Source organism: Schistocerca piceifrons, chromosome 3 (assembly GCF_021461385.2).
Source record: "Schistocerca piceifrons isolate TAMUIC-IGC-003096 chromosome 3, iqSchPice1.1, whole genome shotgun sequence".
Taxonomy (NCBI): domain Eukaryota; kingdom Metazoa; phylum Arthropoda; class Insecta; order Orthoptera; family Acrididae; genus Schistocerca; species Schistocerca piceifrons.
In genome coordinates, this window is record NC_060140.1 from 936,423,340 (window position 1) to 936,436,247 (window position 12,908).

At 40.1% G+C, this 12,908-nt stretch overlaps 1 protein-coding gene across 2 annotated transcripts in view; it reads right to left on the minus strand.

Moving 5' to 3' along the window:
- LOC124787643 (T-cell immunomodulatory protein) overlaps positions 1 to 12,908 on the minus strand; it is a 439,315-nt gene that overhangs the window by 67,627 nt on the left and 358,780 nt on the right. For both annotated transcript variants that reach the window (XM_047254421.1, XM_047254422.1), the window contains 2 exons: positions 6,321 to 6,506; positions 4,346 to 4,624 (listed from right to left, as the gene is read on the minus strand). In XM_047254421.1, coding sequence (XP_047110377.1) covers positions 4,346 to 4,624; positions 6,321 to 6,506 — 465 coding nt within the window. The remainder of the gene's footprint in view (positions 1 to 4,345; positions 4,625 to 6,320; positions 6,507 to 12,908) is intronic.

The window sequence follows — 12,908 nt, forward strand, 5'->3', positions numbered from 1 at the left end:
GTGGTAAAGCCAAGGGGAGAAAACAGCATAAAAGAATGGAGTACTGATATAGACAAATTGAAAGACAATGACATAACATAGGAATTTGCCTTAAGGTTCAGTGAAAGACGACCTCAATATTTACGGCCAGTGGAAAATGGTAAAAACAAAATAACAAAATAAGCAGCACTAGAAATGTCTAGAAAAAAGTAAAGGAAGAAAAATGTAAGGTTCTAAGAAGAATGACAATATTATGAAAAGGATAGTTGCTACTCACCACGTAGCAGAGATGCTGAGTAGCAGATAGGCACAACAAAAAGACTTTCAAACAAAGATTTATATTCATCAGAATAGACAAAAAACACACGCACATGTGCAAACACAGTTCATGCACACACAACCACCATCTCTGGCTGCCAAGGCAGACTCTTGTCGTATGTGTGCGAGTTGCATATTTGTGTGTGTGTGTGTGTGTGTGTGTGTGTGTGTGTGTGTGTGTGTGTGTGTGTGTGTGTGTGTGTGTGTGTTTTCTATTCTGATGAATATAAATCTTTGTTTGAAAGTCTTTTTGTTGTGCCTACCTGCTACTCAGCATCTCTGCTACGTGGTGAGTAGCAACTATCCTTTTCATAATATTGTCATTATGCCATTCTGACTTCTCAGAGGAATGTGAGGAAAAAAGTGAAAGAAAGAAGAGAAGCAAAGTAACACCACCTACAGGAAGAGTCCACTGAAAGCAGGGCAGCATATAAAACTGGTAATACAGGAACCAAAACTCTTCCCAGAAGAAAAGGAAGAAGATGTGGAGAGTTTAATTCAAAGAACAGAAAAGGATGATACTGAAGGGAATGCGAGAGATTTTTAGAGGTCAATTAGCTTCTTTACAAAAGGACATATACCATGGATGTATGGCATTAAAGATAAATTTGACAATAAATGTAGTAAAAATGAAAGATTTGGAAATTTTGAAGAAATACGTTAAACAGCTTTTAAATATCAAAAATGGAAGTGTAGACATGGAGGAACAACATAAAAATTAGCATGTAGAGCCTTTAGTTGCACTGTCAACAATGAAAGAGACTACTGATGCAATCAAAATACCAAAAGACAACAAAGCTCCTGGGAGAGTAACATTTTAAAGCAGAAAGAATAGCAGATGAGTGTGTAGGGAAGCAGCCTACTCACGCTGTATAAAATTCACATCAGTCTTTCCATTGTGTGCCAGCCAGTCCACTGTAATTAGCTCTGACGTCATAAATGTTGCGCAGTACTTTAAAAATCAAGTAAATAACCTGAAACGTTTCCAGCATGTCAGGAGTAATACTAAATCAATATGCGTTGAATGTCAGTTCAATAACTTTAACCATTTTCAAAATTTGGACGTTTTTCTGTAAAAATCATTGGCGCAACAGAAAAGAGCTAGAAACTTAAAAATTTGTATTTAGATTGCTTTTGCATAATGATTTAGTAGAAACAGTATTCTGGATCTCACAAATTAAAATTTTAGTTGAAATTCTTGATTTTCTGGTTTCTGTCTTAGAAATTAAGGAAGCAAGATAGATTAAGTAGGCGAATAAATAAGGCTAGGATGTTTAAATTTAAGTAGAAGGGAGATCCACTATAATTATAAAGATGTGAGAAGTTTCAATTGAATAACTATAAAACTATAGCAATAGCGTATCTCCAAAGGGCAAGTTCAGAGTCTAATGCGCTTAGTGTAATTAAATTAATTCTCTCGCCCAAAATATTTGACTTAGCCACGTCAGACTTTTATTATGATTACTTACCTGTGTGCTGAATGCACATTTAAATTGAGAGCTTCATCGGCCATCAGCAAAGGAAGCGATGATTTATTCAATAACTTAAAGTGGTGCATTACTAGCCCAGCGGCTAGTCAGGAGAGCAATTTTGATCAGGCGTTCCCTTAGCCGTCCACACCGCGGCTTTATATATAAGAATGCTGCGCGAGAGAAGAAAGGCTCCAGTTCTCTCCAGACGCTGATTAGCACACCACCTGTGCCAGGAGTCGCGTCGCGTCGGTATCATTGCTATAAACAGCCTCGGATGCCGTAATAAGTTACTCGGGATACGCGTAACCATGAAATCATTTTTGAGTGAAGTGTTAATTCTGGGATGACTTTAATGATCTATCTTCAGTTTGCGTATGTCATATTTTCACGTGCCGTCGCGGGACAGACATTCTACCATTATATAGCATGAACATTATATGAACATTATCATCAAATTATGATGAGCATTCACTTAAACATTTAATTTGAACAGTTATAGTTGCATCAGCGCATTAGACTCTGAACTGCTCTGGTAGTTGGATTGTGTGGATTCTTTTTGGTCTGTGACTTTCAGAATATAGTGAACCTTTTATAGAGAATCGTTTTTGATTATGAATCCCAGACAATCTCCTAATTCCTCAGAGCTATAAGCTGTAGCTATAAGTGTATTCTCAGATGAAGTGGGCACTAGGAATTCTAATTACAGGCTTCACGTTTTGCTAATCACTTTCTGGTTGCCAATATTGTAGTTAGAGAGCCAGTGTTTAGAATGTCAAAAGACTGCATAAATAACAGGAACATTTATATAACAATAATTCCACCCGCCGCCCCACATATGGTTAATCGGCAGGGAAATGCATCTTTTCTGCATAACATTCTACACATATATTAACAATTTAATTCAACCCACCGCCCCACATATGGTGCATCGGCCGGGAAATGCATCTTTTCTACTTTACATTCTACATTTGTAAACCAATTTATTCAACCCGCCACCCCACAAGTGGAAAGAAATGAACACAGTATCAGTCCATGAAAAGACAACAAACAAGAATTCAGGAAATATAGGGGTATCTCATTAATTCACACAGCATACAAAAGTGTTCTCCAATATTCTCCAGAAAAAGTTAGATCCATATTTACAGGAGGTAACAGGCGAGAAACAAGTGGGATTTATGAAGAGTCGAACCACATCTGAACAGAAATTTGTACTAAAAGAAGCCATATATATAAATACTGAGAATCCAACAACACAACGGCAATATTATTAGTTGATATCTAAAAAAGCCTTTGACAGCAAAAAATAGAGTAAACTTGTGGAAGTGGAGAAGTATGGAATACCAAGGAAGCTTACAAATCTTGTAGAAGTTACACTGGTAGGCTTGGAAGGGATAATGAAAATGGATGGGGAATGCTCCATGGAATATAAGAAGCACTGGATGCAACACGTGAACCAGAAGAGGGAATTAACATAGGAATAAAAATGAAAGTACTGGCCTCTGCAGATGATGAAGTATTAATCACTGAAAATCTAGGTGATCTGAAAATACTGAGTAGAAAGCTATTTCAAAAAGCAAAGGAAGTTTTATTAGAGATAAAAGAAAAAAAATCCAAATTCATGAGGGCAGAAAGAAACTACAAGGCAAATAGGTGGGAATCCATGCAGATTGATGACAAGTGTTTGAAGAATCAGAAGAGTTTACATATCTGAGGGTCGTGTTAAACAACAGAAATTATGAGAAATAAGAAATAGAAGTGAGAACCAAAGCAACTTCCAGAGCATTATATTATTGCAATAAATTACTCTCATTCAAATTTCTTTCAAGGGGAACAAAAAATAAGGATATATAAAACTATAATTAGGCCACGTCTGTTACTTTGCACCATAGCCCTTCTCCTTTGCTCTGAATGATATACTACAATAATAGTTTTCATTACAGTTGTTTTCACACCACAATACTACTTCTAGCTCTTCTCACACTGTGTATTCTAACCTCATTTTTGCCATTTTCTTTATTCTCTCTATATATCTCTACGTCTGCTTTACAGCTGAGCTACAATAATTAGCACATTTTTATGTGTTTGGCCAGTGCTACATGTCCCTTCTACATGATGTGTGTTTGTCTTCCCTCTCACATTAAAAAACAAGTTTATGCTAGAAATGAATAACATGCATGGACTACTATTGAAGAAAGTTGTAAGTGGAGTGTGCATGTCAATTAACTGCAGAGTAGGAGTTACTCTAAAAAATACAAAATATGTTAAATAAATGTATTTGGAAGACCTAAGAAACAAAATTGACAAAATCAGGAAACTCACAGACAAACAAACCAGACTACAAACAAGAATCAACAAACAGACAATAGGAAGGGTGATTTCCGAAGAGGAAAGAAGGATGGGATCTGAGAGAATGAAGAAGTACTGGCCTGACAGGAAACTGAAAAATTCTTTGTATAAAGTTAGCTAGAGTGGTCCAATGAAGGCCATAAAATGTAAATAATAAAAAAAATGTATTTGTTTATTGTTCATAAATTCATTAGATCATATATAATGTGGAAAAAATTATTAACACTTACCAGAAATTGCAAGGCCACCCACTCGGTGAAGATATTCAGAGATCTTTTGGCCATTCTTATTCAATACAAAGACAATCATAAATGTTTTTTTCACTGCAAGTATGATCCACTTGCCAGCGGATTCACATTCCGATGACTGTGGAAGTGAGCTTATGGCATTAACCTTAATGTGGTCTTCTTCATCCCAAAGTACATAAGGCATTGCAGTTTCTGCTGGTACATCTTTAAAAACGTCTGGCAGGACTGAAATGTGACCATCCAAATCACCAACTACCGTGCCTGTGAATTGAAGACCAGGAGTATTGATGGGTACCATATCATCAGAGAGAGCTTAAAATATGCCATCACTGCATCCTACAGAATCATAATTTAATTCTCTTGCACAGTGGCAAAGTGTAGTGTTAAAGAAACAGGAGTGACAAATGCTGTGAATACATTCTGCTCATTACTGAAAAACAGCTTTCTAACATTAATAAAGTCATCAACATGGTCTGAAGGCCTCTTTTTATATCCCATTCAATTGCAATCCAATAAACAAATCACAGAGAAATAAATAATTGACAAATTTCCTAGAGAGATTTTATGATTAAATGGGAAGCCATTGCAACACAAATTATATACAAGGTCTGTCCAAAAAAATATCCAGAACTTCATCCACAAAATTTTTCTACAACTCCCTTTTACGTATTGTGCATGGTCTCCTTCAAAATACTCTCCTCCACAATTGATACACCACTCCCAATGCTGTTTCCACTTCCGGAAGCAGTCTTGGAACGGCTCTTGGTGGATTCCGCAAAGCACCATCTGTAAATTTTCTTTTATTTCATCTATAGTTGCAAATCTTCATCCTTTCAATGGGGTTTTCAATTTTGATAATATAAAAAAAAAGTCCGCAGGCGCCAGGTCTGGAGAGTACGGGGGATGAGGCAGCACAGTGATTTCGTTTTTTGTGCAATAGTCACAAACAAACAAGGATGAATGTGCAGATGTGTTACCGTGATGCAAGAGTGGCGAATTGTCTCATCACATTTCAGGCCATTTTCTTGCAGGCATCGCTACATGTCCCGATAATGCCATTGATTAACAGTTTGTCCCTGTGCCCTGAATTCATGATGAACCAATCCTTCAAAATAAAAAAAAAAAAAAAAAACTACCAGCAAGGCTTTGACATTTGACCTGATGTGACCAGCTTTTTTTGGTCTTGGAGAACCTTTCCTGACCCATTGTGAAGATTGAGACTTGGTCTCAAAATCATAACCATAAACCCACATCTGAACGTGTCTTTATGGTCTTAATTCATGAGCATAGGATGAACTTGACAACAATGTGATGGATTCCAAGATGCTGTGTCAGGATTTCATTATATGATCCAACTGAAATGTTACATTCTCCTGCAATCTCTTGGACAGTCAGTCTTCAATTGATGTGTACAATTTTGTTGACGCTCCTGACATGAAGAATGTCAGTAGACTGCAAAAGGCATCCTGAAAGGGGTCATCTTTAACTTCTGTCTGAATGTGAACCATTTGTAACGTGAAGCATGGCTTAAGCACCCATCACCAAATGCTTCCTGCATCACTTGGTGTGTCTCTGTAAAGGTTTTATCAAGTTTCACACAAAATTTAATGAAGACACGCTGCTCCTCTAACTCTGCCATCTCAAAATTCGCAAACTGTGTGACACAACATTCTACTCAATACAGTACTGAACAATAACTAACAGATATACATCAGAACAATGAATATTCCAGCAGGTACACATTAAACACAAATGTGTGCAGGGATGCTAACCACTTTTCGCTCCAACACACAGTTCATGCCAAATTACGAATATTCTGGAATTTTTTTAACAGACCTTGTATTCCATTTGTGGATTTTCTTCATATTCTAGTGAAAATACATTCCAGAAATTAACTTGGACATTTTCTCAACAAACTCATCTGTGGACTCATAGTTATGAATCAAATTAAACTTACCAATGGACAGACAGAGTAGTGCAGATGGGATGCTCATCTTTGTGTCCACAACTCTAATTAACTGAACACTTGCTGCATCCCACTGTGCCTCATTCATCACTGGTATTTCCCATACTGATATACTTGCATCAGTATGAGTTACAGCAAATCTGCATGAGTCTTGTTTCAACTGGCCCCAGCTAATCACTACAAATTGTGGTGATAGATAATGACTATTAGTCTACAGAAAAGGAAATACAACAAACAAACAGAAAAAGAAAAAAAAAAGAGATCAGTTCTTTAATAAGAGGTATATAACTGACTCGGACCAATATATAGGAACAGTTTGTGTATATTTGCTGAGGTAGAGGCAGATATATATTCATTGTTCACACTACTTGTGATCTGCTGCTTTATTCATACAATTATTTCACCTGCAAAAAATAATTAAATAATACTTCATTAGTAATTAACTATATTTCCATTGTAATATGAATGGCTGACAAAGAAGAATTTAAATATTCCAGAGCTGATTTCCTTGCTAATAACATACAAATCTTTCTTAATAAACTCTTAAGGAGCTTACCAGAGAATACCACACTTGAGATCAAAATTCGGATGACAAGTTCATTTACTAAAACAATATTTCACCACTGGGCTCAAAATTCCTAGAATGGAGCATGGCAAGTCCCTCAGTGAAGACCACAAAGCATAGTATACAAAAATTAGTGTTGTGGAATATGAGTAATACGATGTATGCAACTTAACATTTCTCTCTGTACTGGGTATGAGCAGCTACGAGTTCAATATTTATGGTGTAATAATAACTCATCAAGCAGTGTGTGTCCTTCACTTGCCAAACATAATCAGTTCCAGAATATCAGATGGAATTTCAAAGTGAATTTGGTGAAAGAAGGCACCATTGTATAGTGTTGCACTTAGAAATTGTAGCATCTAAAGAAAGGAGCCAAAAATTCCACATGTCATATTTTCTAGTTCTTAATGCTCAAATTTAGTTATTATAACACAATGATAGCTGTCTGCAAAGAAGACTGCAAGTAGAACTCACTGCTAGGGAACTAATTTTCTTTTCGACAGTTACTACCTCCTCCACATATAAAATTTCCTATCCCATAACTTAACCACTGACTGCACTAAAATCTGTTCAAATATAGCTTGCCCAATACATAAATAACAATTTTTACAAATGATTTCATTCGTTACTGTTACCCAACCAGTCATTTCGACCATCACAAGATTTGATGAATCACCACATAATTTCAAAAAACCTAATCTCAAACGTGTCACCCAGCTTGTTAGTATAGCTATGGTTACCTCAAGCTGGGATTCAGCATGAATACTCATCTTAAAAATCTTCCACCCTCTCCCAGAACAGTTTTATTATGCCCTCTCAACCACTGGAATGTCTGTGGGGCACTATGTTCCACAATTCTTTCTCTGGTATGTGATTCATATTTAAGCCAGATCACTGGCAAAGTCTCTCCAATGTGTCTACCCATCAGTGTCTCTACTACTGTCTCATCAATCGTTAATCAATATACAACAACGTTTACTTTACAGTTTGTGTCAGAAATGATTGTATATCAGATGGCTGGTCGTGGACAAGTGTATGCTATATACGAGGGTTGGAACTAAAATAGTGGAAACTATTTATTCACAACCTATACAAAAGAGTTACATGTTGCACCTGTTACTGATTTCATATGAACCTGAAATTGCATTTTCTGTGCTCCATGTGTCTGATTATTTTCTCATGATATCTCACTCATCAGATTGAATGGAACTATATACGAGGGTTGGAACTAAAATAGTGGAAACTGTTTAATTCACAACCAATACAAAAGAGTTACATGTTGCACCTGTTACTGTCCTTCAGAGTAGTCACCAGCATTGTGTAGAACCCATTGCCAGGGATGTGGAAGGTGGAGTATACTGTTAGCAGAGCCTGTTCTGTTGATGATGTGAATGGAGTGGTCTACTGCCTGTCGAATCTCTGGAACAGTTCTGAAGTGAATGCCACAATGCCAAAATTGAAACGCCAGTCAAACGAATGGCATCATTACGCATTGCTGCAAAAGTCAAAAGTGCATCAGAGCCCCAGTATGGTGAAAGTTATGGTGATTCTCGTGTATGACTGTGATAGTGTTATCCTAAGGCATTACGTTCCTCCACGGCAGACCATCAATGCACAGTATTACTGTTCATTTTTGGAGCACCACCTGCAACCAGCTTTGTGAAAGAAGTGGCAACACTTTCTGCACAACCTATCCATCATTTTGCATGACAATGCGCGGGCACATATGGCACAAGCTGTGGCTACTCTGTTCAGTCGATGGGACTGGGAAGTACTGTACCATCCACCACACTCCCCGGCCTTAAGTCCTTGTGACTTTGATTTTATTCTGAAGATGAAGGAACCACTTCATGGCATTCGCTTCAGAACTGTTCCAGAGATTCGACAGGCAGTAGACCGCTCCATTCACACCATCAACAGAACAGGCTCTGCTAACGGTATACTACGTCTTCCACATCACTGGCAATGGGTTCTACACAACGCTGGTGATTACTTTGAAGGGCAGTAACAGATGCAAACATGTAACTCTTTTGTATCAGTTGTGAATAAATAGTTTCCACTATATAAGATCCAACCCTCATACTTTGACCTCCTTTAAGAATTTATTTCATTTAGTCATTCCTAAAATCACAGTGACGTCTCCTTGGCGTGACTCATTATTTTGATAATCAGATGCCTAGTCAACATTTTTACCTAAATATAATGGAAGGAAACATTCCACGTGGGAAAAATTATATATAAAAACAAAGATGAGGTGACTTACCGAACAAAAGCGCTGGCAGGTCGATAGAAACACAAACAAACACAAACATACACACAAAATTCAAGCTTTCGCAACAAACTGTTGCCTCATCAGGAAAGAGGGAAGGAGAGGGGAAGACGAAAGGAAGTGGGTTTTAAAGGAGAGGGTAAGGAGTCATTCCAATCCCGGGAGCGGAAAGACTTACCTTAGGGGGAAAAAAGGACAGGTATACACTCGCACACACGCACATATCCATCCACACTTACAGACACAAGCAGACATATTTAAAGACAAAGAGTGTGGGCAGAGATGTCAGTCGAGGCAGAAGTGTAGAGGCAAAGAAGTTGTTGAAAGACAGGTGAGGTATGAGTGGCGGCAACTTGAAATTAGCGGAGATTGAGGCCTGGCGGATGACGAGAAGAGAGGATATACTGAAGGGCAAGTTCCCATCTCCGGAGTTCGGATAGGTTGGTGTTGGTGGGAAGTATCCAGATAACCCGGACGGTGTAACACTGAGCCAAGATGTGCTGGCCGTGCACCAAGGCATGTTTAGCCACAGGGTGATCCTCATTACCAACAAACACTGTCTGCCTGTGTCCATTCATGCGAATGGACAGTTTGTTGCTGGTCATTCCCACATAGAATGCGTCACAGTGTAGGCAGGTCAGTTGGTAAATCACGTGGGTGCTTTCACACGTGGCTCTGCCTTTGATCGTGTACACCTTCCGGGTTACAGGACTAGAGTAGGTGGTGGTGGGAGGGTGCATGGGACAGGTTTTGCATCGGGGGCGGTTACAAGGATAGGAGCCAGAGGGTAGGGAAGGTGGTTTGGGGATTTCATAGGGATGAACTAACAGGTTACGAAGGTTAGGTGGACGGCGGAAAGACACTCTTGGCGGAGTGGGGAGGATTTCATGAAGGATGGATCTCATTTCAGGGCAGGATTTGAGGAAGTCGTATCCCTGCTGGAGAGCCACATTCAGAGTCTGGTCCAGTCCCGGAAAGTATCCTGTCACAAGTGGGGCACTTTTGTGGTTCTTCTGTGGGGGATTCTGGGTTTGAGGGGACGAGGAAGTGGCTCTGGTTATTTGCTTCTGTACCAGGTCGGGAGGGTAGTTGCGGGATGCGAAAGCTGTTTTCAGGTTGTTGGTGTAATGATTCAGGGATTCCGGACTGGAGCAGATTCGGTTGCCACGAAGACCTAGGCTGTAGGGAAGGGACCGTTTGATGTGGAATGGGTGGCAGCTGTCATAATGGAGGTACTGTTGCTTGTTGGTGGGTTTGATGTGGACGGACGTGTGAAGTTGGCCATTGGACAGGTGGAGGTCAACGTCAAGGAAAGTGGCATGGGATTTGGAGTAGGACCAGGTGAAACTGATGGAACCAAAGGAGTTGAGGTTGGAGAGGAAATTCTGGAGTTCTTCTTCACTGTGAGTCCAGACCATGAAGATGTCCTTGACGTTGACCTCCACCTGTCCAATGGCCAACTTCACACGTCCGTCCACATCAAACCCACCAACAAGCAACAGTACCTCCATTATGACAGCTGCCACCCATTCCACATCAAACGGTCCCTTCCCTACAGCCTAGGTCTTCGTGGCAACCGAATCTGCTCCAGTCCGGAATCCCTGAATCATTACACCAACAACCTGAAAACAGCTTTCGCATCCCGCAACTACCCTCCCGACCTGGTACAGAAGCAAATAACCAGAGCCACTTCCTCGTCCCCTCAAACCCAGAATCCCCCACAGAAGAACCACAAAAGTGCCCCACTTGTGACAGGATACTTTCCGGGACTGGACCAGACTCTGAATGTGGCTCTCCAGCAGGGATACGACTTCCTCAAATCCTGCCCTGAAATGAGATCCATCCTTCATGAAATCCTCCCCACTCCGCCAAGAGTGTCTTTCCGCCGTCCACCTAACCTTCGTAACCTGTTAGTTCATCCCTATGAAATCCCCAAACCACCTTCCCTACCCTCTGGCTCCTATCCTTGTAACCGCCCCCGATGCAAAACCTGTCCCATGCACCCTCCCACCACCACCTACTCCAGTCCTGTAACCCGGAAGGTGTACACAATCAAAGGCAGAGCCACGTGTGAAAGCACCCACGTGATTTACCAACTGACCTGCCTACACTGTGACGCATTCTATGTGGGAATGACCAGCAACAAACTGTCCATTCGCATGAATGGACACAGGCAGACAGTGTTTGTTGGTAATGAGGATCACCCTGTGGCTAAACATGCCTTGGTGCACGGCCAGCACATCTTGGCACAGTGTTACACCGTCCGGGTTATCTGGATACTTCCCACCAACACCAACCTATCCGAACTCCGGAGATGGGAACTTGCCCTTCAGTATATCCTCTCTTCTCGTCATCCGCCAGGCCTCAATCTCCGCTAATTTCAAGTTGCCGCCACTCATACCTCACCTGTCTTTCAACAACTTCTTTGCCTCTACACTTCTGCCTCGACTGACATCTCTGCCCACACTCTTTGTCTTTAAATATGTCTGCTTGTGTCTGTATGTGTGGATGGATATGTGCGTGTGTGCGAGTGTATACCTGTCCTTTTTTCCCCCTAAGGTAAGTCTTTCCGCTCCCGGGATTGGAATGACTCCTTACCCTCTCCTTTAAAACCCACTTCCTTTCGTCTTCCCCTCTCCTTCCCTCTTTCCTGATGAGGCAACAGTTTGTTGCAAAAGCTTGAATTTTGTGTGTATGTTTGTGTTTGTTTGTGTGTCTATCAACCTGCCAGCGCTTTTTTACCTAAATAATTATAATAATTTTTGTGCAACATATTCCCTTTTCATATCTAAAAACAAAGATGATGTGACTTACCAAATGAAAGTGCTGGCAGGTCAACAGACAAACAAACGAACACAAACATACACACAAAATTCAAGCTTTCGCAACTAACTGTTGCCTCATCAGGAAAGAGGGAAGGAGAGGGAAAGACAAAAGGATGTGGGTTTTAAGGGAGAGGGTAAGGAGTCATTCCAATCCCGGGAGCGGAAAGACTTACCTTAGGGGGAAAAAAGGACGGGTATACACTCGCACACACACACATATCCATCCACACATATACAGACACAAGCAGACATATTTAAACCTACATCCTTTTGTCTTTCCCTCTCCTTCCCTCTTTCCTGATGAGGCAACAGTTAGTTGCGAAAGCTTGAATTTTGTGTGTATGTTTGTGTTCGTTTGTTTGTCTGTCGACCTGCCAGCACTTTCATTTGGTAAGTCACATCATCTTTGTTTTTAGATATATTTTTCCTACGTCTTTAAATATGTCTGCTTGTGTCTGTATATGTGTGGATGGATATGTGTGTGTGTGCGAGTGTATACCCGTCCTTTTTTCCCCCTAAGGTAAGTCTTTCCGCTCCCGGGATTGGAATGACTCCTTACCCTTAAAACCCACATCCTTTCATCTTTCCCTCTCCTTCCCTCTTTCCTGATGAGGCAACAGTTAGTTGCGAAAGCTTGAATTTTGTGTGTATGTTTGTGTTCGTTTGTTTGTCTGTCGACCTGCTAGCACTTTCATTTGGTAAGTCACATCATCTTTGTTTTTAGATATATTTTTCCTACGTGGAATGTTTCCCTCTATTATAACCATATTCCCTTTTCAATATGATTGGCTCATTTCAAGTAATGCATCAGTAATCTTACAAATGTAGCTCAGTTTTGTAAAGTATGCATTGTGCTCTTTTTCACAGTTTATTACACTGTGAATCAATATTTCTTTTGTCGATTTGCTGAATTGGAACCT